The sequence below is a fragment of the Falco biarmicus genome, chromosome 5, assembly GCF_023638135.1.
Source record: "Falco biarmicus isolate bFalBia1 chromosome 5, bFalBia1.pri, whole genome shotgun sequence".
NCBI classification, from domain to species: Eukaryota; Metazoa; Chordata; class Aves; order Falconiformes; family Falconidae; genus Falco; species Falco biarmicus.
The window spans coordinates 7,155,888-7,181,710 of record NC_079292.1 but is presented as its reverse complement, the minus strand read 5'-3'; the positions used below and the strand labels follow the sequence as shown (position 1 = coordinate 7,181,710).

The window sequence follows — 25,823 nt, the reverse complement described above, 5'->3', positions numbered from 1 at the left end:
AACAAAAATATCTGCATAAACTACTCAACCCAGTTTAAATAAACTTAAAACAAAATTTCCCTGGTTTCCGCTGGGATTGAGTTAATTTTCCTCTTAGTAGCTGGTGCAGGGCTGTGTTTTGGCTCTGGTGTGAGAGCAGTGCTGACAGCACTCTGATGGCTTTGATTGTTGCTGGGTGATGTTTGTACTAAGTCAAGAACTTCTCAGTTTCTCAGGCCCTGCCGGCGAGAGGGGTGGAGGGGCACGGGACATTAGGAGGGGACAGAACCAGGACAGCTGGTCTGAACTGCCCAAAGATATTCCATCCCATACGGCATCATGCTGAGTGTATAAACTCGAGGGGTTGGCCAGGATGAGCCGATCACTGCTGGGGGACTGGCTGGGCATTGGTCAGTGGGTGGTAAGCAACTGTATTGTGCATCACTCGGTGGGGGGTTTATCCCCTCCTTCCCTTTGGATTTTATTCCTCTCCCCTTCTCTCTCCTTCACATCACAACTGTTATTCTTTTTATTTTATTTCAACTATTGAATTGTTCTTACCTCAACCCCCGAGTTTCACCTTTTTCCTGATTCTCCTCCCCATCCTGCTGAGGGCCGGGCAGAGGAGCGGTGAGCAAGCAGCTGCATGGTACTTAGCTGCTGGCTGTGGTTAAACCACAACAAAAATGCGTCATTTTCTACCCAAAGACCTATTTCTGTGAGCAGAGTTTAAAAATCACATCCTGTACCTGCTGACATCAGGTAGTGAGTTTAATTCCAGTGATGCAAGGAAGAATAAAAAAGGTGGCAGCGCAGGTCTCATGGCCAAGTAACTTGGAGGGAGGTTTCTCTTTGAAAGTGGTGAGGGTTCTTACCTTGCTCCAGACATACCACCAAGTTCGCTGACAGGTCAGGAAACCATCCCTGTGATAATCCACTCTCAGAAAACACCGCAAAAATACAAAGTGAGGTTTCTGTGATACAACCTGGCCATCTGATAACACAAAGTGAATACTTCTAAAGAAATTAAGTCTGCAGACAGTATAGTTAACAACAAAACTCTTTCAGAAAACAGGCATGAACAAGAATATTAAAATTGAATGTTTTTTAATTTTTTTTAAATAAAAGAATCAAAGAAAGCCATAGCACTTATTGGAGAAAAGAAAAATCCCACCCACAACACATTTCAAAGTGAGAGCTGACAGTAAAACATTGGGCAAGTGTAGATCTACAAGCTCATGAAGCAGAATTAGGGTGAAGTCTTACGAAGTCATGAGAGGAGTCCCACTACCATGTGAGACTATCCAGAGACATCTCTCCAAGAGCTTCTCATTTCAGTTTCGTATTTTGGGTACCACTTGCTTTCATGCAAGGGTAGTTCAGGCTGTACAGACACAGACTAAGTGTAAACAAGTGTTTCCACTGAAAAGCTGTTGATGTGAAGAGTCACCAATTCATTCTGAGCACAAGTCCATGGCTTTTATACAAGCAGAATATCTGACCAATAAGAAATATTATTTTCAGGTTTACCTATTGCGAATACAAGCTGTAAAAATCACGAAGCAATTTATGGTTCAAGTATTTAGACTCAGAAATGTTATAAGCTGTATTCCCTTCTCTCTGAAGAACTGAGCTAAGAGATCAGGTTCTTCCCTGGACAAAATATGGTCTAACTGTCCTAAACAACCTCCTGCTTCCACACCGCTCCAGAAACAAGAACAGAAGAAACTCACTATCAGAGCTGAAATTGCTACCTGCCTTTTGATATCAGAGTGCTGGAAGAGCACAAGCATTCCACTTGGCTCCAGATTATCACACTTCTTCAGATACAAAGCATCGATATCATTGCATGCATTGAGAAGCCAAGCAGTTGAATGTCAGTGCAGTTAGACTGTGCGAATACCTTCTTGGTATTTCCACCCATCGGTGAACATATGGCGTCAATTACAAATACTGAGTGGCGTGCCAAAGCAGCCACATCAAGGGTCTGCATTCATCACTTCAAGACCTCTTGCACTTGATCTATATGTAAGCAAAGAATGGATTTAGCAGGAAGCACCACCACACTTTCATTCTCCACCGTTACATTCGATTTTCCTAAGGATAAAACTGCTAGCAAATTATTTCAAAGCATCTCTCTCCATGATTTTGGCATTATAGATGTGCAATAATTTGTATCTTTACATAGAAAACAATTTGGTAGTTAATTCAAATTCTCCTGTGTACAAACACACAGTTGTAATATCATCCTCCTTCTCTGTACCATTATTAATAGAGACCTACTCAAAACCCCCAAATTATTATCAGAATGTCATTAGGAAGACTTGATCCCTTGGGCACGGTGTGAAATTATTACTTTTTAGACCATTCTGTTAAGCCAAAAGCTTGGGCAGAGCTCCTCCAAAATACTGTTCTCCTCTGCCTCCCAAAAGGAAAGACATAAATTGAGGAACAAAATCAGCACAGAGTTACGTTGATTCACTTGCAGCAACTTTGCCCCCATCGCTCCCTTCTGGACCAGGCACACCACGAGGGACCACTGGTTCTGCAAACGTGTCAGGGGTATGTCTGAAGCATCTTTCAAACTGCCAGCACACTTCCCCAGTGCAGTCCTTTTTACCAGGCACTGACTTTCTGTTAAAAGTTTCCGTTAAATGGCTTGGTTCCAGTACCCCCAAGTTCAGAGGAAGGATAACCCCTGAGGAAAGTCTCAAACTCCTCCAAATGGATTATTTCTAAAAGCTGGCCAGCTGCACCAGCTAGCATTACTTGTTGTCCACTTCATCAAGGTACTTCCTCTTTAAAGTACATCATGGAAAGGTAAATACACCTTCAGGTTTGTCCTCCTTTGTACGGACTCCAAAATGTCACAGTAAGCACCGTGTTTGTCAGAGATTCTAGTTTGTCACAAATCATCACTCGGCATCAGCTTCTCCGGGTCAAAGGCAAGACAGAATGAATGCTTACATTCAAAGCATCACCTATTTACTGTGGCAGCAAGGAGGACAAACTGATTATTAGTACAGGTGGATAAGCAGCAGCCCAACTGTTCTCTGTTCTTCAATAGCTTGTATTTTGAGGAAGACTTAAGAGCACAATTCAACCTGAGCTAACACCAAGCTTGCACAGGGGTGGAGGAAGAATTTACTAGAGTACATTAAACTCACAGTGTAAGACGGTGGTCTCTTTGGAAAAGAGAAACCTTTGCATTAAGCTAAAATTTTTCGAAGATTTCAGGTATCTGAACCAGTAATAGAGTTCTTTAGAAAGAAGTTCAAAAAGCTAAGTATAACTAACTACGGAACAACATTTTTTTGATGATGTGGCAATAATGGCAACCAACTTTCTCCTGAAATCTCAACTGAAACACTATTGACAAGTAACTTGCAAGTAAGTCAACTCCCATCCTCTTCCCATATCCTCTATAATCTTTTATACAGGCTCAAACAGCACGTTCCTGAATGAAGACTTTCAGCATAGAGATTTTCAAAGATCGTGGAAACAAACTAAATGGTGCAAGACCAGAAGAATCCCACTGACCAGGGTGAACGAACAGGTACCCCACCTGCATGCTTCTCATACAAGGAGACTCTGTAAGAGCACGCAAATAAACAGACAATGAACTTGGATCTGAGGACTGGAATAGTTTAAAGTTCACGCTGATCTGGCTAACTGACCTTGCCCGAGTCAACTGGCTTACAAACTGCACTCATGATTTTAGTAAATATTTACACGTGTTGTATGCAAACATACTGAACCTGAATAAACTTTACCACCGAGATTTTCAAGTGCAAATGTATAGTCTCCCTTAATTCTGCTCTTAAGGTATTTTTTTAAAAATTCAATTGCTCCCCCCAAACCCTAGCCTGCACAAATTCTCTGATAATAGATAATGATTAAATATCAGTCTGAAGGTTCACAAGAAATGAACTACTTAAACGAAACATAGCTTCAAACAAGCAACACAATCTATTTCTCCATTAAAAGAGGACTAAAAGTCCCTGCATAGAGAAAGCAGCAAATAAATGTTAGAAGTACTATTAGTTAAGACATCAGACAAAAACAGATCAGATTCCTGACTTGCTATTTTTGTCTTCACATAACAACTCCATTTGGATGTTTGAAATTCAGTTTGCCTCAACATAAAATACTGCTTTCTACTTGCAATGCGGCATGAATAAAGGAAAGACTTTCAGTCCCAAAATGTTTACATTACTGATGTATATGGACTGTCGTTTGTTATTGGTTTGTTCCAATGATCCATGATTGCTTCAGATTAAGCACAGTTGGAGACTGTTGCAGATGCATCCAAATGTAGGGTTGTTTCAATAACTTAATAGCACTTTGATGTTTGCCTTGCTGAATTCTTCACTGCTGAAGGAGAATCAGAGTCTTCAGTTTACAGCAAAAAACCAAACAAGGCAGTTAGGAAGATCATGTAACACAGAGCTCTGAAGCCCACAGCGGAGGTTTACTGCAATATGGTAGCCTGCTTCTGGTCTCTTGAGCACAAGCAGCTGCCGTAGCAGTTGCTCCCTCCTCTTCTGCCTCTTCCTTTACCTCCCGGAAACCTTCTGCTTCTTGGAATGGATTCTCCAAGAGTTTCAGTACATTTCTTACCTAGAGAGAAAACAGAGCATGGGTATGAGAATTTAGAAAGGCAAAACTATGTAGAGAAGAACCTCACACCAAATAATGATCCGGTATATTGTATTTAATGCACCAACTCCAGACAAGCCAAATATTAAATAGATGAACACTACACGTATCAAATAAGCTGAGAACTAAGATTGTAACTGGCTGAGTTTGTATCTGTATGGAACTCAAGCTCAAATAACTTGAAATTCAGTATTGAATACAAGTTCGTGTCATTCATTTCTCAAAACAAATTAATTTTCCCATATGCTGCAGGTAACAATCCAGGTGCTGGACTCCACAGGTGAAAGCCATAAGTTTTGAAAGATAACAGCACAGCAAGGAACAAGTATAAATTAATCCCCAGCTGCCTCCCAAGGTAAACACCATCCTGAAGACTGTAAAAGCAGGGTTAAGTGTCTTGCGCTACAAAAGCTGGTCAAGTTCAGATTTAGATTTTCAATTCCTTTCTTTGTTCTGCAGTCATTAAAATTACAGCTCCCTCAAAAATAATAAAGACCTTCCAAACAGTAAATTCCCACTCCGAATCCCCTTGCTGCCCAAGATGCCAGAATGAATCTCACCCAGCATAATGTCAGTCATCAACAGCACCACTACACATCCATACAAGCCTAGAGAAATGTTACCTCTGAGAAATCCCCATTTTCTGCTGCTTCTATGGCATTCTGGGCAATATAATTTCTCAAGATATATTTTGGATTGTTTGAATTCATAACCTTCACACGATCAGCGTTCCAGGCATCAGCATCACTAACATTTTCTATTTCTTTTTGCAAACGGACTCTGAAATCAAGCGAGTGAAAACAACCGGTTTGGATCAAGAATCATATGTAAAAGTTGACACATTCCCTTGCCTTGAGATCCTTAGTTTGCAGTTCTTAAGTACATCACCTATAGTCCCCTCAGTTTATAAAATGCAGCATGACATTAGAATACAAAACACCGCTTCATTTAAAAGCAGCATTATAAACCATCAGGAGCTCCTGACAGGGCTCAAGGAAGTGGGCACATGGTGCATATTCTCTAAAAAAGTCAGATTGAGACACTGGCGCATGGTCTGTTCTGCACTGCTCCACAAAACCCACCACATTCAGATCGTCTTTTAAGTACTTCTCTGCTTGTTTATTAGTTAAAGTTTTTGATGTTCTGATAAAAGTACAGGGGTGCATACAGCTGAGGCAGTTTGTTCTACCTTTTAGCAGCAATGCTTGCCAGAACTCTCGGCCTCACTGGAGAACAAGATCACAGGCAACCAGGTGACAAAAGGAGTCCTGACCCAATCCACACAGCAGAAACAACTAATGCTCTAGTAAGATGTTATCTTTATTCAAAAATTTTCTGCTAACACTAAGTTTTTAGGCTTTTAAGTTATCCTATTGGAATACTCTGGACATTTTTTTCCTGGCCATGATTTCTTTTACAGTTACTCTGGTTAAAAATACCTCCACTTGCTTTCTACATTAATACATAGATTTTTCTTTCAGAAAAACATTTTAAAAGGATAAAATTCTTGGAGGCCAGTTAATTGTAGTTACTGAGCACTCGAAAGCTCACAACTGAAAGTAACCTCTGCTAGAACCGACACCTACACTCTTGAAGCACTTTTAATACTAGATTTGATGCTAAGTGATTTCTGTGCCCCTGTTCCTCCCCAAAATCTAGCAGACTAAATACAGAGATACCCTTGAACTTTCACAGCAACACAGACACCGATCTTGGAAGTACTTAATATTCTGAGTCGCATGCCCTCCACATCCCTCCCAATCTATATATACCAAGACAGGGTGTGTGCTTCATGAGACAGACACATTGCTCTCAAATAAAATGAACTACTAAAATACACTGCTGTGAATAACGAGAAACCTTACCTGTATTTCTCCAACCACTCTTTCCAGTGTCTTTTATTTCTGCTGAGTAAATCAGCTGCTGTTAACTGCTGCAGTTTAGAGAATTGTTCAATGCGTTCTAATTCTTTATTTATATTAGCTTTTGTTCCAATTAATGCAAACAGCTGAGGATTAGACTGTGCCAACATTAGCATCATTGACAGTTGTCTGGGAACAAAAGGAACAAACACATAAAGTTGAGCTGCTCATCAAGAACCATCTTTTTGCAACCATAAAGTAGATACAAAAACATTCACAATAACCCATGATTTCACTAGAGAGGTTAAGTAACAGTACTTCATAATTAATAGAACAATTTTTTTTATCACAAATTATGCTACTTTTACTGTTCCTTCCCCCTCTTCAGTGTGTTTAATTCACACTCCTGTGGCGCATAAGGTGCATTTTCAGAATTACCAGTTGGGTTTAAATGTGCAATTCTTACCAAAATACCCTTGTAACTCTGACAGAAATTTGGAATAAGGAATTTGATCTTACTTAGGTGCGAAGATAATACAGAATCCATAGGGTTTGTGCTCCTGAAAATTTCTTTTCCTAACATTAATACTGTAACAGCTTGTGAATAAAGATTTAACACCTACTGATTTTACCAGTACTAATAAAACCCCAAATAGTAAGGGGAAAGGTACCTCATTTAAGCCGTATGAGACAACAGTTTATTTAATTTTTTTAATTAGCCAGTCTAAATCACAGAACGAGAACTACTTTGTGGTAATAAATTCTTAATAATATCCAGGCTATTTTGCTGCAGGTTTGACTAGGATTCTATCTTTTTACATTCGACCGTGTTAGCTGGTGCTGTACCATAGCTTCACCTTATTTTTCAATACCATGCTAGCTAACAGTTTTTTTCCTGGATTAATAACTGCACTACAGCATAAAGTGGGGGAAAAAAAAAAAAATAGTATAAGCTGCAGCATATCAAGATAAACTAAGTTTTTTATTTCCTTCTATGAATGCATTTATAAACAAAGGAGAAATGTTATTCCCTGGCTTCAAAACAGACAACTCATTATATCAGATTATATTTTCCTACTTGTAGTAAGCAGAGATAAGCTATGTGCTTTGATTTCTGAGTTTATATAAAGTACTATCCAAATACGATTTACCATCTGACATGCCCATGTCTACAATATCCAAGTGCTATGATTAAAAAAGTCACTTATGCACTCACTTTAACACAGTACCATTCCCCTCTAAAGTCTTACATATATATCATGATGATTTATAGCTACTTTTCATGTTCCTCTAAGCCTGAATGCAGCGTTTAAAAAAAAATATTGTCTCACCTCTATCACACCGGCTATCTTCATATTGTATGATAAGCTGCTTGCAATTTCAAAGCAGCTGAAACCCGGAACAGAATTAAGCCGTATCCTCCACTTTAATTTATGTCCCTTTCATTTTAGCGTATCATCACAAAAAACTTAAATAACCAGCAATACCTCCAAAATTATAAATGGCTACAGCCAGCTATCTTGGCACAGCACCAAACTTGTATGAACACGTCTCACCCCAGTCCATTTTCTCAACTCCCTGCTTTCTGCAAGTTGTTAACCATGATATCAACACACAGAAAAAGCTGAAGAATTTGGCAGGTTCACCACCTTCACGTAACACATATTAACCGGGGCGGGGGGGGGGGGGGGGGGGGGGGAGGAAAACAGTACCAAAATACCCCCACTTTAATTCCCCCCACCCCCGCCCCGGGAAGATGCTAGAAAAAAAATGACAGATTAATGGGTCACACTCATTCCTTGTTTTCCACTGCTCCAAAAAAAGTGAAAAACTGCTGCTACAATCACCATTGTAAGCAGCAGTTGAACAAAACTTACTAACTTTCCACAGAGTAACTAGACTACAGAATGTGGCCCATCAAACGGGACATGGAGAGCACCCACACAATTTTCAGAGCCTGAAGCGTGCACGTAGGTTATATTTAGGCCAGACCATTGGTGGCTGAGAGTGATTGTTTGCTGGCAATACACTGGCAGAACACAGTAGCATTATTGTTCAAACCCATTCCTTCTACAAAACATTTCTGTATCACTTCACTATCTGGCACGCTCACTGCCTTAGCCAGCAGAGACAGTAGAGGGGAAAAAAAAAAAAAAATGCCATATGAAAGCTCGGACAACTTTAGCCCATGAGCCAGCTGCTGGAAGCCACTGCTGAGCATTCACCAGTCACAAAGCACACAAGAATTTGCACTGCTGTAGATTATGATGCATCTACTTAACTGAGAAATATTACATAGCATGCAGAATTCATTACAGTTATAATGAAATTAAAAGCATGAGTATTACCTTGGATCCATCTGTGGCTTGAAAACAACTTTCAGTTCTTCCACAGAAGCACACTGATTCGTAAGCTCTTCTATGAAATTTTCCAATTCTGAAGAATCAGAGTCTACTGAGAATGAACTCAGCAAGTAGAAAATATTTGTGAAGTCCCCACCTGAAAAAGTTAATTTTGTGAGTAATGCAACTAATAAATCGGCAGGAAAACAGGTCCCATATCTCCTTCCTAACTCCCCCCACCGCAGTACAGGTCACCACTCTGAAGAGGCAAACTGCTCCCTTAGTGAGGGTGCAAACGTGAGACAGCACGAGCCCTGTACAAGGCGACAACTGCCCCACACATCACAAGAAGGCAATTATTTTTCAGTCTTTTGTTCTTTTCTCAGATAACAGTGCAGTTGCATGAGGCTGCTTTCTAAACTACATTTTGATTTGATTACAGACACTGATGACTAATTAAATAATAATCTTCTGTGCTCTTCACCAACCTGTGAGATGCATAGTTTCAAGGAGCTCAGACACCAATTTACCATCTTCTTCTAATTCCAGCTGGATTAGACCTAGTTTCTTCCTCATCTTCTGCAAATAATGTTTCTCAAATTCTGCGTCATATTCCTCTTCCAGGATGAGTTCACTTATTTCCAAGGGCAGCTCTGGAACTAGAGCCTCAGCAAGCTTCCCCAGGTTCCACTTGCAAATCTCTGGCTGCTTGTTGTAAGCATAGCGCCCTGTATTATCAGAACCATTGCAAATGTGCTCAGGGTCATATCTGCAAATGAAGAAACAGCATTCTTCTAATTATCTGGACACAAATACTGCAAGAAGTACTATTTTTAGTATTTCAGCCTTCTCTAGGAAACTAAAAAATTCAAAAGGGAACACTCCTTCTTGATTCTTTACCCAAAGTTACTTCATTAGATACTTTCCTGACCTTTCAAACACTGAGAAACCCCACAGGCCATAAGAACAGTCTAACAGGTAGAGATGCTGTGGATACAGTTAAAGAGAAGTGGAAAATAAGAATTACAGGACAACTAGAACTAACTTAATCGCCTTTGCTATAAAGAGGGCTCATAAATCTACTTTAGAGTCAAAATGTTAAAGCAATCATGAACATCGGGATTGTTACACATAGCAAATACATACCCACACTTACAATAATTATGCCACACTGACCTGTCCATAAATCCAAAAGGGCCATAGTCAATGGTTAGTCCAACTATGCTCATATTATCTGTATTCAGCACACCATGGCAAAACCCAACACATTGCCATTCAGCAACCAATCTTGCTGTCCGTTTTGTTATCTAAAAGAGAATTTATTTTTTTCATTTTTCAACACAACGTATTTCAAATACATTTATGTATTTCCAAGCATTTCCTAGTCTGAACTGATGTTTCTACAGCTCCAATGGAAGCAGACTCTGACAGTATACCATACACACAAATGTACATATGTGTCCCAAGGACAACTTGCTTCTCTCCTCCTGTTAGTAACTGCCCATTTTCTCAGTCTCCCATTTCTGTTTGCCTTCTTTCCTTCCATGCCTGACTTGCAAGTCAATTGGACAGCTGTAAATCATACTGGAGACAGAACGCTGAAGGAAGGTAAACCGTTTGACACCAGACTTGTATACTATTTCAGTCACTATATAAATACAATCTTTGGCTTACTACTCATTTTAAAGACCCTTTAACTACAGGCAGAAGAAAACACAAGCAAAGACTAAGAAATAAAATTAACTATATGCAACAAAGCTCAATGTAAAATTAGTCTTTTGGTTTACCTGGTACATAGGAGTGATTTACAGGGAGGCAAGTGGTTTACACAAAAGATTATTCCCTGCTAACAAGTTCTAGCAGCACTGATAAGCACTTCTCCCAATTTGATGAGAGTGGAAAAAAACCTACAAGGTTAAGTAAAACTATTCCAAGAATGACAATTTTATTTAAAGGCAATTCTTCACTGAATGCATGCTTCACCAGAGTTTTTCCATTGCTTAACTAAGAGTCATTGTTATGGAATCCTTGACTGCAATCACTGCATTTGCCCCATTCTTCAAATAATGTAACATTTTAAAATAGTTCTAGTTATTTAATTAAATTAGCCCACCTGTCAACTACCAACTAGATATGCCTTACAAAATCTAAAATTCAGGAAGCTAACCTGGCTTTTGAATAAACCTCAGTATTTCCGAATACTTTACTGAATTGCTGTAAATAAAAATTGTATGTAACCATTAGCTAAAATTTTTAAATCAAACTGTTTTCATAGCTAAAGATCACCTATCTTCCCAAATAGCTATCAATGTACAGAAGTTTAAAGCAACTATTCTCTCCAGGCTGCAGTGTAAGTGTACTTTACTGAGGTTTCAATCTAGTTAACAGAGGAAATATTAGTTTTATGCCTCAGTCCTCAAACCCAGAATTTTTCCATTTTTCTTTTTTTTTAAACGTGCAGTTAGATAGGAAAGAAAAATTAAAAAAAAAGCTTGCCCAGCGATAATCTGACAAGTAGTAAAACCCACAAACGATGCTTGGAACAGAAGCTTTCCGTTCATCCACAAGATCTCACTTTTTACAATATTCTTGTGTTAGGTTCCCTATCCATTTTTTCCAAATGCTGCCTCACAGGGCAGCTGGCAATCAGCTGCATGTGTCCAAAAGTGATTACTGGTATGCCATAAACCAGTAAGGGAGACACACCCTGCAGATGGCTCTGTGCCAGAAAGATGGTAAAACTTCAAAATAAAAAAACCACTGACCACCAGGGTTGGGATGAAAGCACTCCAGCAGTAAGGCAATTCATCACTGCTGGATGTCTTTGTACGGATGCATCATGTGCTGTCAGTGTTCTGGTAAAAAAAGGAATCCCTCTAATGAGAGCACCTGAAAGCCTGGGTGCCACTCAAAGATGGATATATTGATTAGAAAGACAGCTTTGCACTGACTTTTACCTCTATTCTTTTTGATCACATTTTTCTACTGCTAGCCATACCAAAAAACAAGTACGGCATATATATAAATAAGAGCACTATCCCAAGGACATGCTCATTTAAATTTGAACACCCCCCACAAATTTTTCGAATAAGTACCGATAATGGTGTTTGCTTCCTAGACAGTGGTGTCAAATGCAATCACTTGTACTTTTTTTTCTTCCATTTCTTACACAGTGCCAAAAGAAAGAAAAAGCACGCTGGAGTTGAGCTGACAGCACTTTCCCATTATTTAAAAAAAAAAAAAAAAAAAAAGATGGATGTGTTTGTCAGGTTAGGTGAGGGACTGGGGTGCTTTTTTTCAGGTGGAGAATATATGGGAAGTCTTCACCAAGGAGGAGAGAAATCATGAAGAGGCAATGTGCACACAGGTGTGGAACATGGAAACAAACAAAAAAATGTTGAGATGGGGGCAATAAGAAAGAATGCCAGGGTGGTGGGGAAGAGACCAGCAGTAACTGGGCCAAGAAAAGCAGCCAAAAGCAGGAAGAAGCAGGACTGGGCACAGATGTTTGCAAAGAACCCCAATTCCCATGACTTTTCCGGCATCAGAAAGTAAACGTGCCATCAACTACAGTGCTGGACATGCACATAGCGGGTGACAAGCCACAGGTCTCAACTCCAACCAAACACAAAATGCCTGGCCAGTGAAGTTAAACTCTTCGGCACCCAGTGGTAGGCCAAGCCACAGCTTGCTTCTGAAGAACTAATGCTAGTATGCATAGGTTGTGTTAAAGCAAAAAAATACACAAAACCCCCACAAAACCAAAATACGTCCAAAACCCCACCTCCAAAACAGAAACAGAACACCCACAAATTCAGAGCCCATAAAATTTAGAGAATATCAGATTCCAAGCCTGCCTTTTGACCTCTTATTGGTCTGTTACAAACACGCATCATGTCGCAGACATCCCCTTAGTCCCTACCAGATCACTTCAGATTTCAAAGCACCACAACTGCTTTTTATGTAGACTAGTCAATTGTATTAGACTGGTATTTTTTTAATTATTCCGTTTACTGTCTAGTTACAGCATTCCTATTTGGTTTGTAATATTACTTGAACTTCAGGTGATCCAAGTCAGAGCCTTTATTATAGTTCTCCAGCAATTTCAAACTGAATCCCTTCTGCAAGGGTAGCATTACTATATACTAATCGCTACAAGGCAAAGAGAAGCATCTTACTCTCTTATCCCAAATCCCTTCTTTGCTCACTGAGACACAGGAATATAGTAACAGAACTTCAATGTCAAGAACAGCAACACAGTACCAACAGTGAGAAAAAAAGATATACTCAGAGGATAAAGCATAGATAACAATTAATTTAGCTATGTTTTACTTTAGAGAGAAATACAGCAATTCTACATTCATTAATGTTACGGTTCAGATTTTACTATGGATCTCCAGTAATTGTTAAGATATAAATTTGTACAGTAATTGAAAACAGGTTGAAATAGGTATCTCAGAAATCACCCAGCCTCTCCTCTGCACCACTGCAGGATGACCTGACACTACACAATTTATCTCACCTGATCTTACCATTACCAAAACAGGAGGTTTTGCAATTTCCTCAGGCAAGCCCTTGATCGCCTTTTGATCTTTAGAATTGAAATGTTTAGTGATTTGCAGTCAACGAAATCTTGTTTGTAATTTGGAAAATGAGAGACAGGAAATGACTCCACGTTATCAGTATTTTACAAGACGATGTCTTGCAAGTCTTAGGTACCTGTCAACTCATCATTGGATAGTCAGGGTCAGAACTTCCCCTCGCAGCCTGAAACACTCTCAACAAACGGAGACAATTCTTGGGAAGCTCTCCCAGAGCAGAAAAACCATGAACCACTATTAAAAACATTAAACCACTTTCATTGGTTTGATCAATAGCAACACTGAAGAAGACTCTTAATAGAACTACTTGTCAGTGAAAACAAAGAAAAGAATAGTTCAAATAAGTGAATGATACAAGGTATTAAAAGATTCCAGTCATCTGTACTTGCCGATGGAGCTCCTAAAGATGACTATGGATTTGTGAAGAGAATCTGATCTTTCTTACCTCTTTGAAGAAAGCAGCATTCCTCTGAATACTGTTGTCTGAATAAGCCTCCTGGATTTCTGGATAGAAAGTGCTGATCACATAATCAAGCATCTGTATCCGAATATCATTTCGGTTAACACTGGGACCCTTGCGTCCTGTGTATTCATCAGTAGGTTTAAAAATTTCAAAAGAACCAAATCTGTTTTAAAATAATAAAAACATGTTTTCCTATTATCTGATACTATTAACTTAATCCGACAGTACATGTAGTAACTTGTAACACCTACGGTTGTTGCAACAACACCCCGTTATCTCTTGAGTTTAACACCAATCCTTCAACTGAGAGAAAAAACCTGCAAGATTCCTACGCTGAACCTAGCGAGGCTCAGCGACTCAACACAAGGAAGCACTTACATCCACCTGTAGCCAAACTGACAGATCAAGCGAGACCCTACCTGGTACCAAAAACCAGCTTGTTAAATGCTTCTACATTACGATGTACAATGCTTCTACAACCACTTCTACAGCAAAATTCTGAGTAATTTATCCTGAGTAAATATACAGGAATAGGACATTTAAATTACTGGACCATACATCAAGCGTACAAGATAGATTTTTCCACATATGTATATACGCGCACACATACAATATATACACATGCATATATTCCTTATGCCTCGCCTTCCTCTAATATTCTGTTACTTCCTGAAACTCCTAACGTTTTGTGTTGGAGCAGGAACCTCATACACTTCTCAGGCAGAGAAAGTGCACCCAAACTTTGACAGTACTACCTCCGAATAGCTTTGGAGTTCAGGGTGGAGCTACAATCCGTCACTACTATCAACACCAAAACCCCCATGTATTCCATGCAGGCATAAACATGAAAAATCTCTTCAGAGGTCTGCAGAACTTAGCTGTTCTTTCTACCAGGTTAGAAACCTTAGTTTTATCTGTCTCTGTGCAGACACCAGCTCATCCCACCTAATGGACAAGAGCAGCAGCTTCCTACAGCCCAGCATAATGAGTTCCAAACCTCCAGAACTAGAAACATGCAAATGGTGCTGTTATAGAAGTACACTTAAAGTGGTATTTTAAAGACTGCTGTGCTTGGTTCTAAAGATTAAAAAAAAACCCAACAAAATTGGCTCCTACCTTATAAATGTAGAAGCTATTCTCAGGACAACTGTACACCTTTCACTTTTTGGATTCCCATCATAAAATATATCACGGACAACTTTCGAGTCGGATGTCACACACGTTCCAGCCCTTGTTGTCGGTATTCCTAGGTGAAACATAGCCTCGCTGCACAGGAATTCCCGTATGCTTGACCGCAGGACTTTCCGACCATCAGCTTGCCTGCAAGACATGGACAGTTTTCAGGCTATAAAGGCAGGTACCTTAGCAGCAGAGAAACAAAAGACTAGAAGTGCCATGCTCTGCCCACAGTCACACGATAAAGTAATGGCAGATCTGAGAACAAAATCTGGACCTTCAAACTTCTGTTAAAGCTCAATTTCAGTTAGACAGACTTAACACACTTGCAATGGAAGTTTGTTTTCTTCTGTTATGTGTGGTCTTCCAGTTACACATATACCTTCTAACCATTAATTTTGTTTTAGTTATGCAACAGTATTTCAAAAGAATTAAAAAAATTTTCAACGAGTATAGCTATTTTATTATATAAGTCACTGGTTTCCTCTTAATAAAATGGCTACTGTTACACCTCTTGAAAACCTGTATCATTTTGGATCTTCCCGGGTAAGTAATCTGCATAGCAGTCCTATTTAAGAAAAGAAAAAAAAAAAAAAAACCAACCTGAACAGACAGCAAAGTAGCTTATTTAACAGACCTCAAGCAAACAGAACAGGTGCAGGTGGTTCTCAGCTCACACTCCCAGCACTTCAGAAGCCACAGGAGAGCAGCCCCAGGCAGACCTGCAAGGCTACCACCGTGTCTGGGATTTTCAGTGATTTCCTGAACTTTCACAGCCCTGAAGGTGGCCCTCAGAGCACCACGTGTCTGAAATAAGGTGTCACTGAGCCTGCACAGCTGGAACAAAAAGTACAGGAACTGCAAGTGGGACAAACGACCTGAGAGATTTAAAGCCACGCAGGCTAAACCAGCTAACGAAGACATCCATCCTCTGCAGGGATTTGGTCAGTATGCCGTCTTGGGGGCTCTTCCACCCATCCCTCCCAGAGCCAGGAAGGATGGAGCAAACGCGCTGCTGGCAGCGGGGCCAGCAGCACAAACAAACCAAACACCTGCATTTTAAATACCGTTTGCGTGGGCCACAGGACCACACAGCAGCAAGCAGTCAGGTGGCTGTTACACACCGCTGTCCCCGCATTCATCGCAGCCTGCGCCCTCCCGAAGGCGGCACAGCCTCAGCTGGGGATAACCAGGCACAGACCTGAAGGAGATGCAATTACAGTCTTATTTTCCAGAGGAAAATTTTGCCACCTTCTGCTTTGGCATTTAAGCATTGCACTTGCTGCAGCCAAGATTACAAAAAAAACCCAAAACCAAAACAACAACAACAAAAAAACCCAACAAGAAAAAACCGCAAGAAAACCGAACAAAACCCAGGAGGGCCTAAGAGACGACCTCTGCCTCGGGCAATGACCCTCAGCACTGAGCCAGCTGGAAAAGCACCTGGCTAAGGCCATTGGGAAGCCGGTCCCCGGCCCCCCCCGCACCGCCAGCTCGCCACGCCACGCCGGGGCTTCGCCGGGGGCACCGGGGTGCCGCTCCTCCCCTCACCGGGCCGGGCCGCCGCCGCCCCGCTCCCCCCCACGCCGGGCCGCGCCGCGGGGCCTTACCGGGAGAAGGGGGTGAGGCCGGCGCCCTTGAGCTGGATCTCCCAGCGCTCGCCCCGCGGGCCCAGCACCTCGCCCAGGTACATGGCGGCGCCGTCGCCCAGCTGCCCCGCGAAGCTGCCGAACTGGTGGCCGCAGTAGCAGTGCGCCGCCGGCTCCGAGCCCGCCAGCAGCCGGTTCCCGCTGAAGTACAGCGCCGCCTCGGCCTCCGCCGCCTCCCGGTCGGCCGCCGGCGACTCCAGCCCCAGCAGCGCCAGCGCCGGCAGCGACATGGCCACCAGCCGCGGGTTCTCCAGCGGGCTGGGCCGCACCCGGGAGAAGCAGGCGCCGGGGACGGCCCGCGGCCCGCCGTCCTCCGAGGCGTCCACCGGCAGCGAGCGCAGCGCCAGGTTGTCGAAGCGCAGGGCGCCCAGCCAGCCCCCGCCGCCCGCCTGCGCGCCGCCCTCGGGGCCGCCCGGCCGCGCCGGGAGAGCGGCGGGCTGCTGCATGGCGGCGCCCGGGGAGCCCGGCCGGCCCGCGCCCGCCGGCGGCAGCGGCAGCAGCAGCGCCCGGGGAAAACGGCGGCAGCCGCGCAGCGCCGCGGCCATCCGGCTGCCGGCGGGGTGGGCCCGGGGGCGGGCGGCGGCGCGGGGAGCCCCGCCCACGGGGGGACGGCCGCCCGGCGCGGGGCCGAGAGGCAGCGGGGCCGCGCCCGCGGGGCCTGGGCGGGAGGCGGGGGCAGGCGGGAGGGGGTGGCTCACGGCGGGGTGGGCACCGGAGCGGGGCGGGGGCGGCGGGTATAAATGCCGGCCCTGCGGCGCGGCGGCCTTCACCCGGCCGGAGAGACTGCCAGGAGCTACCAGCAGGTTGCGGGGTGGGTGGCGCGGGGGAGGGAGCGCGGTGGGTGCGGGGGCAGCGCTGCCGCTCTGCCTGCGCCCTGGTGCCCCGGGCGGCCGGTCCGCCTCCGCTGCGCCTCGGGCGCCGGCTCGGAAGGGGGTAGCCGCGGGGGGGGGGGGGGCGGCCGTGGGCTCGCCCGGGGCTAGCCCGGCGGGGTTAGGATGTCCTGGCTAACGAGAGGAGGGAAGGAGAAGGAGGAGGCGGAAGGCTCCCTGAGCCCGGAGGAGGGGGGCCTGCTGGTTGAGGCCATGCTGGAGCACGGGGGAGACCCGTGGGACTATAAGGAGGTTGGGCAGGAGCCCACCCTGAAAGCGGCGGAGAGGCTGTGGCTGAATTACGTGGCCGCCAGCCACCCCAAGGGGGAGAAGAAGTGCGCGGCCCTGCAGTGGCTGCTGTTCGACCTGGCCCGGGTGCTGCAGGCGGCGGTGGAGGAGAAGGAGCGCTGCATCCAGGGCCTGCGGGGCGACCTGCGGGCGGCTCGCGGGGACGCCCTGGCGCTGAGCCGGCAGGCCGAGCAGCTGCGGCAGCTGAGGGAGGCGCTGGGGGCCGAGGCGGCCGAGAACGCCCGGCTGAGGAGGAAGGTGCAGTGCCTGGGCACGCTGCTGTCGCTGGGGAAGGGCGTGGATCACGGGAAGGCGGTGGCGCTCAGCAAGGCGGACGGGGACCCCGAGGCGTTGGGTGGGGACGGCTGGAGCGCGGCGGCGCCGGCAGCGGGCGCCGCGGGTGCCGGGGAAGCGCAGCCGGCGGAGGCGGGGAGAGGGCGGGGAGCGGAGGATGTGGCCGGGAAGGAGAAGGCGTGGAGGAAGCAGAAGGAGGGGTGGCCCGTGTGGGTGAGCCGGCTGTGGGCCTCGGAGCACTGCGCGCCCTTCACGCGCGAGGCGGCCAGGCGGGCGGTGGCCGCCATCGGGCTGCCGTGGCCCAAGGTGAGGGCCATTACCCGGGCCCTGCCGGCCGCCGAGACGCTGGGCGGGGAGATCTTGAGGCTGGTGATCAGAAACCTGGGCGAGTACGAGCCCCTCAAAGACAACACGGCGGGGGAGCCCTGGAGAGATGGCCAGGAGGCGTCAGCCCACGTGTGTGGGAATGTCTTACTCCGAGTGTTGAAGCAAAGGAAGAAACCGGTGACCCCCGACTTTGACGTCTTTGGGGTGAACGTGGAGCAGGGGGACGTGGGGGTGCTGGCCTGCCGTGCTCCCGAGCCGCAGAAGGCGCTTTTCATCAGCCTGGGGTCTACTTTAATCGGCCGCCCCCTTAGTGAATGCATGGCTACCTTGGAGAACATGGGGACCCTGATGGGAGCCGAGGGTGGGGGGAAAGGGATGGCAGAGAAGCACGGCATGGAGGCGAAGGGGAGGAAATACATTCCCAGAGGGACAATTTGGAGGTACTTGATAAGCCAGGGGGTGAGTGAAGGAGAGCTGGATAGTCAGCCCACAGGAGTTTTAATTGCCAAAATGAAGAAAATTCTTCAGGAAAAGGGGATGAAGCAAGAGGAGATTTGGGAAAAACTGACTCGGATGAATTCTTCAGCTCCTCCCCCTATCCCGAAGAAAAAGCTACACCCACCCTCAGGGGACCTTCAAGATTAGCAGCCCCAACCCCTGTTGTCAGTGCGATTAACCTCCACTAGTTATCCTCCACCGCACTGACCTGGTGTGCAGGAGGAGAGGCTGCGTGGAGGTACGACAGCTGTTGAAGGGAGGTGGTGGGAAGTTTCTTAATTGCTATGGGATCAAAGACTATGTTATTTGATAATCGGGGGTCCTCCACTTCTGGCTAAATCCATCTGGATATCGGGAGTGGGAGGCGAAAAAAGAAGGGGGAAAGAAGTAGAAGCCCAGTTGTGGGGAGAGGAGGATAAACTGGATAGGTAGATAATTCTGGTAAAAGGAAGAGGGGAAACATTTTCAGAAAGTTTCCTGTTCAAGGTAGATCTGCCCAGAGGAGAATTGTGCTGGAGACTTCTTCCCCTCCTAGTACCTATATATATATATATGTATATATATATATGGTAGTAAAGCACAGAAGGGTTGTGAGGAGGCTGAGGGGGTGCAATGAAGGCTGAATAGACTGGGATTTAAAATCCCTTTTTTCACAATTACTGTGGAAGCCTGTGGATGTGCAATATGTGGTCGGCGGAAACCCCTTGTAAGCTTGGGGGTTGGACCTGGCTGATTTGTAAAGGTCCCTTCCAACCCAACCCATTCTGTGAATTGTAAATCCACACTGGATTATGCCTTTGGCCCCTGGGAGTGGGCAGCACTTGAACAGTGGTGTGGTTTAACACCCGCTGGTAACAGAGTGCCGCGCAGCCGTTGGCTCACTCCCTCCTCACCCAGGGGGGTGGAGAGGAGAATCGGAAAAGAATGTAAAACTCAAGGGTTGAGATGAGAACAGTTTAACAATTGAGATAAAATAGAACCAAAAGAACAATAATAATAATAGTTATAATGAAAAGGATGGAGACTGGGAAAGGAATGAAATTCAAAGGGAAGGGAGAAAAGAAAACCAGTAATGCACAACTACTTACCTTTTGCTGACTGATGCCCAGCCAGTCCCTGGGCAATGATAAGCAGGCCTGGGCATCCCCCCACAAGTTTATGTACTGAGCGTGATGTCCCATGGTATGGAATACCTCTTTGGCTAGTTCAGGTCAGCTGTCCTGGCTGTGTCCCCTCCCAATTTCCCAGTGCCTGTGCCACTCCAGCCCTCTGGCATTGCCTGAAAAACCAAGAAGTCTGACCAAACCGTTCCCACACCAAATGCAAAACACGGTACTGCACTAGCCACCAATAAGAAAATGAACTCTGTCCCAGCCAAAACCAGGACAAGTGACAAATTGATTATGTGGACCCCCTTCAAGAGGTTGAAGGAGGGTTTGTATTATTTGCTATTGATGGAACAGCAAGATGGACAGAGGCAACAGCAGTGGGTGAGGCCGCTGCTAACACCGTGGTTTGGTGTGTATATGAAGTATTGAGCGAATGTCCTGCAGTCATAATTGATTGAGATAAAGGAAACCACTTACCACTTGCAGCAGTCCAGAAGTTCCTGGGATGAGTAGAGGTACGTCAGTTAACTCACATTTCCTACCATGCACAGTCCTTCGGAGTGATGGAAAGAGCTAATAGGTCCATCAAGGAGAGACGGAAGCTGATTGATGAAGAAAGAAGACTAAGCTGGAGCAGTTCTGTCTGTGTGCTGGGCCATGGGAACAAAGTGCTCACCAGGTACTGCTGCAGCCCTTAAGAGCTGGTCTGTGGCCCTGCCCCACAGACAGACATCCTCTGTGGTGATGCCAGTAAGCAGCTGTGTGCCTACGATGCTGATTTGATCCTGGAGCAGGGAGCACAGGCCCATGCCGCACTCCGGTGTCTCACAGCTGAGGACTGGCATGCCAGTATAAAGCAACATGGAAATCAACCCCTGGTGGGAAATGTGGTCCTATGCACATCCCAGGTACGAAGAGGAAGGCCCAGAGAAAATTTAGGCGTGATTGTGGCTTGTTGGTTGGGAAACAAGAGACCTAAATGGAAATGGAGAAGGGGGGGTTTCATTGGTAGATGGGGCCCACTGCCAGGAAATCTGAGAGAATGTTTCTAACGTGTGAGATAGGTCCCACAGCCACATCTGATCCCAAAGACCAATCACAGGTGTGGACCACAGAGACCCTCACTGAAAACTATCTTCTTCAAAGTGCTTAGTGTTGTGTTAAGTCAGCATCAGGAATATTGTTAAAGCATTGCAGGCCCTGTTTCAGTGTGTTCTGCTGGCTTCTAGGTGTAAGAGCAATAGTTTGGATTTGAAACATCACCACTGCTGTTAATAACTTTATTTCTTTCAGGAAAGATGTCAAAGGAATTTTAATACAAGACCTGGAGATGATGGGGATGACCTCAGCTGTTTGGTTTCCCAGTAATAAGCGTTTGTTAATAGTCCTTCCACAATTAAGTGTCTTTACCTGTAAGAGAGCGAAGACTGGACAAAAAGATGGAACTAATAAATTAGATATTCAGCTTGGGTCCCCACATGGGTCAGCCACAGAAGTTGCATGGGATACAACTGGTACCTCTGCAACCAGTGTAACAATAAGGGGATGCAGTTGCATCACCTGATACGCTCAAAATTGTTCAAATGATGCAGATTTAGTTTTGGCCACTGAGCCTATCCAAAACTAAAATCACACCATCTGCAAGTATCTGCAAACCCTGTAGGACAGTATCAATGTTAATTCTGTAAGATGGGGAAAGAAATGGGGAATTGATGTGTGAGGCATGAACTATTCCAGAACGCATCCAGAGTGTGACCTGTACGTATGTGGGTTGTGCCTCTCCTATGATTGCAAAGTCTGCAACCTTGGAGGTACTAAAAAGCTATCCGGAGACTATCCTGGGCAGCTGGCTCTAGGTGACCCTGCTCGAGCAGGGGGTTGGACCAAACAGCTTGAAGAGGTCCCTTCTAACCTTGGCCATTCTGCAATTCATTTTATGAAAATGGCAGCAATTTTGGATCATATACAAGGTAGATGGATAACAAACTTCAGACTGTCGTTTGTTTGATGCAACAGCAATGATAACTACCTGGGATAACCAAATATGGCACATGGTAAAAGCAACTGCCAAATTAAAAAAAACAAACCAACAAACTAGAAGCGATTAAATTCAATAATATCTCTATTGTACTCATGCTCAGTTGTTAGCTGTTAAAACAATTTTTTCAGATGGGTTAGCTCTGTTCTCATGGTTATTACAACGAGATCCCTTATTACAAGGGAAGTTTCACCAACCGCTGTTGCAAATGGACAACTAAAAGAAATGTACATACTAGTTCTGCACTGTTGGTTGTGGACCACCGGAGGATATTGTCACATGTCAGTGGAGAAGTCAGTGTGGGAACGCTGGTGGTGTTTGGTAACAGTGCGGGCTGTGTATGCGTCACCTCACCTGTAATGGGAGAGCAGGAGGATAACATGACCTCTGTGGCTCCAGGAGAAGACCAAAGATGTGGCACTACATCTGTCAGTGGCGTACATTCATTTGCCTGTTCTCAAAACAGGGTTTTGTTCCAGATCGAGGGACTAAGGACATCTGTCTGGGAGCTGAGACGCCTCGCTGGGATGAGGTGTTCAGCTGGCATGACAGCATACAGAAGGGAGCCGTGAAATCGGAGAGCAGACAACAAGTTGCAAGCCTGAGGACCACCTTGGGCAAGTAAGGACCTGTCAGAACCAGAGACTGAAATTGTGAACCCTACATTGTTGGTATGTGTCTGGGTTTGTTTCCAAAAGTACTGCTATGCAGCACTTAATGCAGTTAATCCTGTACTTGTTACTGGTTTTAATAGAAGTCATGTTCTTTATTTTTCTGTATATGCTTTGCTCGTTTCAAAAGGAAAGAATGTGCTCATGTGCCTAGCTGAACATCTTGCATGCGTTGCTAGCCTAACAGTTGTGGTGGCTTCCAGCTGGAAAGGGTTGAGCTTATGAGCACCTGGAGTGGTCTGAACATCCTTGGAGGAGGTCAGGCAGACCAGGGGGTGGCTTGTGAGCAAGAGGTCCCACTGGACCATGCAGCCGCACAGAGCTGAGGCCCCAGCAGTGCTGGCAGATGGGTGACAGATGCCTCTGCTGATGCTCTCCTGTATGTGAACTGGCAGATAAGGTCCTGCTGCCACTTAGCTTGCATGGGAATCAAGGCTAAGGTGGAATAGGTGCGTATTGCAGCAGGTAAACTAAACCTAATGGGACAGCTATGGGGGAGTCGTGGGGAGCCAGGCTGCCCGCAGTGGGTATCCCTGCCAGTAACACAGTGTAAGGCTGCGAGTGCCAGTGTAATGGCATCAGAACTGTCACAGCTGGGTATGGCTGTAGCAAAATGGCTGTGGGGCCAATGGAGACTAATTCATCAGGGGCAGGTTGTTTATTTGGGAGGCGTTTGGTTACAGGAGAGGAGGTGGCAAAAACAGTGGGCCCTGATGCTGAAGAGTGAAGGATGAGGTATGAAGTCTACTGAAGACCAGATGGCTCCTGCTGATGGTCGGAGTGTGGATGCTGACGGCTGGTAGTAACACTGACCTGCAGACTCAAGCCCTGGGAGGCTGGAAGGTGTCGCCTGGGATAACCCCTTGGACTTGTTCCATCAGGTCTCTGGCTGTATGTTATGGCATGGGGGAACAAACATGCACCTCGGGACTTACAAAACTGTCATTGTGGGTTGGCTGTGTGTGAGATCCGTTAGATCTTGGATCAGAGATCTAGTCTCTCTAATCTAATGAATAAGAGTTTGTAACTTCATAGCTGTGCCTTACAGATTCCATAAATACGTAGCTTGATCAATGGTATGGTACTTAAGTTATTATTTTTTTGTTTTGCTCATTTCCATATCGTCTGTTCACCAGGCAATAAGGAGTGTGCCTCGGTTCTGTCTTGGGTAGCTGGTCTGAGGAGGGGAGCCATACCCTGGCACAGCCGCAGGGCTGGGGCTCATACCATGGGAGTGCTGCCTGCCGTAAGCCTTCCTCTGACAGGCCTGGGTGTCACGGAGAGCAAGCTTAGGACAAGGTCTGACCGCCGTGTGCCCTGGAATGCCGTTACTGGCCTGCTTATGCATGGTTGGAGAGGGAGAAATCCATGTACGCAGCGGCCAGGCAGAAATTGCTGATAACGGCAATGAGCCATCAAGGCTACTGCAGGTTCCACAAGCCCTCCTGCTCTCCCTCACGTGAGAGCGGCACCAAGAGCCTGCCAATGCATTCATGATAAATGTGGTTTTGAGTGAGAAGCCCGCAGAGGCTCCAGCTGCCTTAGAAGAGCAGCAGTCCCTCAAGACAACAAACAAAAATTTTAACTTTTAGGAGAGTAAAGGTGTGCTGGGACTGGGTATTGTACGATGGGCCAATTAAGTCTGTCCTCAAAATGTTACAAATGAAGCGATCCATGCTAATTTCAATTGTTTTGAAATGATGATTCTTACAAAAAAGTAAAATTAAGGTGTAATAAGGACATTCTTCCCTGCAACGTAATTCTGTATTTTCCATAAAGTACCCTAGAAGTAACATAACGGTGCTTTTTAGCGATTTTTTTTTTTTTTTTTTTTTTTTTAGTGAATGTTAATATGTTCTTGCTGATTCATCAGGCATCTGCCTCTCAACTATCAGTACAACCACAAGAAGAAAGATAAACGGGTGTATACTACAAGTCAGTAATTATTCAGCATGCTCCCGTTTTGTGTCGTTTCAGTTAGTACCAAGTACCACGTTGGTGAGTAAAACCCAAACCTCTCGGGTATGCACACTTACCACCTTTGAAGAGTAGCCTTAGGGGCCGGTAGACACCTTCACTTGAGAACAGCTGTACCTGGTAAACTACCTGCGGGCGGTAGATGGCACTAAAATATTGCTATTAATGCTATTTTCCATCCGAGTCAGAAGGGAAAACCAAGTCTCTTAGAGAGGCAAATGGGAAAGTGGTAGTGTGCATCTTCCCCCCCCCCCCCCCCCCCCCCGCCCCGCTCAAACTAAGGCCACTAGATTTTTTGAGGTGAATTCTGGTACAGTACTAAATGAACCAACAGATAAACCGTCAAAGAAGCAGAAGCATTTCCTCACGTTGGGACGACAGCCACCCCCAGCATGAGCCACCTGCGGAGCCAGGTGGCAGGACCCAAGTGCAAGGTGTTGCAGCGGAAAAGAGCACATGCACCCCCAGCTGCCCCCCTCCTCCCCACTGGGAGCGAGGCTAAGGCTAGCCCCATCTTTGCTGCCGTCACCTCCCTGGAGTACAGAAAGCTTCACTTGCTACCCGTTGGTAAGGCAGAGGTAAACAGCACGGGGGGGATAATTAGGCAACCCCTGGGCCAGCCTCTTCAGCTCGGACCTGCAGAGCCTGTCCTCCTTCTCACACAAATGGACACGAAAGGCCCGCTGCTGAGGGGGTGACGTGCACAGCAGCTGTATTTTTTCACCCGAAAGGTCAGCAGACTGATTTCAACTTTGTATCTTTGGAGCTACTTGTGTCCTGTGAGTCAATGTCTTTCACGCACATTTCCACAGCCAGCTGAACGCACCACACTGAAGTCTGTCCATCAGTCAGAGCTGGAAAAGCAACCCTTCTGCAAATACTTAAAAAAAAAAAAAACCCAAATCTTGCAATAAAATTGGGCTCAAAACACTCAAGTCTAAAAATTAAAGTTTATTTCAGTTTTAGAAAGGAACAGGAAAATATGTACATAAGTATCTCAGTTACAGAAGCAACAGCATGT

General features: G+C 45.3%; 2 protein-coding genes across 6 annotated transcripts; one reads left to right on the top strand and one right to left on the bottom strand.

Moving 5' to 3' along the window:
* Window positions 1-1,069: 1,069 nt before the first annotated feature.
* Window positions 1,070-17,297, bottom strand: SELENOO (selenoprotein O). Its single transcript, XM_056340870.1, has 9 exons — window positions 16,693-17,297; window positions 15,023-15,226; window positions 13,889-14,069; window positions 10,019-10,149; window positions 9,331-9,611; window positions 8,849-8,999; window positions 6,504-6,689; window positions 5,262-5,418; window positions 1,070-4,599 (listed from the first exon to the last, which is right to left on the bottom strand). The coding sequence occupies exons 1-9, from the start codon at window positions 17,274-17,276 to the stop codon at window positions 4,405-4,407; spliced, it is 2,070 nt and encodes a 689-aa protein (XP_056196845.1). The 5' UTR covers window positions 17,277-17,297; the 3' UTR covers window positions 1,070-4,404.
* Window positions 17,298-17,469: 172 nt separating this feature from the next.
* LOC130150195 (uncharacterized) lies at window positions 17,470-23,902 on the top strand. 5 transcript variants are annotated; one of them, XR_008822139.1, is made up of 2 exons: window positions 17,470-17,534; window positions 21,410-23,902. XR_008822139.1 is itself a non-coding variant. In XM_056340872.1 (2 exons), the coding sequence occupies exon 1, from the start codon at window positions 17,727-17,729 to the stop codon at window positions 19,152-19,154; it is 1,428 nt and encodes a 475-aa protein (XP_056196847.1). In that variant the 5' UTR covers window positions 17,574-17,726; the 3' UTR covers window positions 19,155-21,024; window positions 21,410-23,902. The 5 variants fall into 5 exon arrangements, 3 of the variants coding, with proteins under 3 accessions (XP_056196847.1, XP_056196848.1, XP_056196846.1); XR_008822138.1 differs by having other exon boundaries at window positions 17,507-17,542; XM_056340872.1 differs by lacking the exon at window positions 17,470-17,534 and adding an exon at window positions 17,574-21,024.
* Window positions 23,903-25,823: the final 1,921 nt, after the last annotated feature.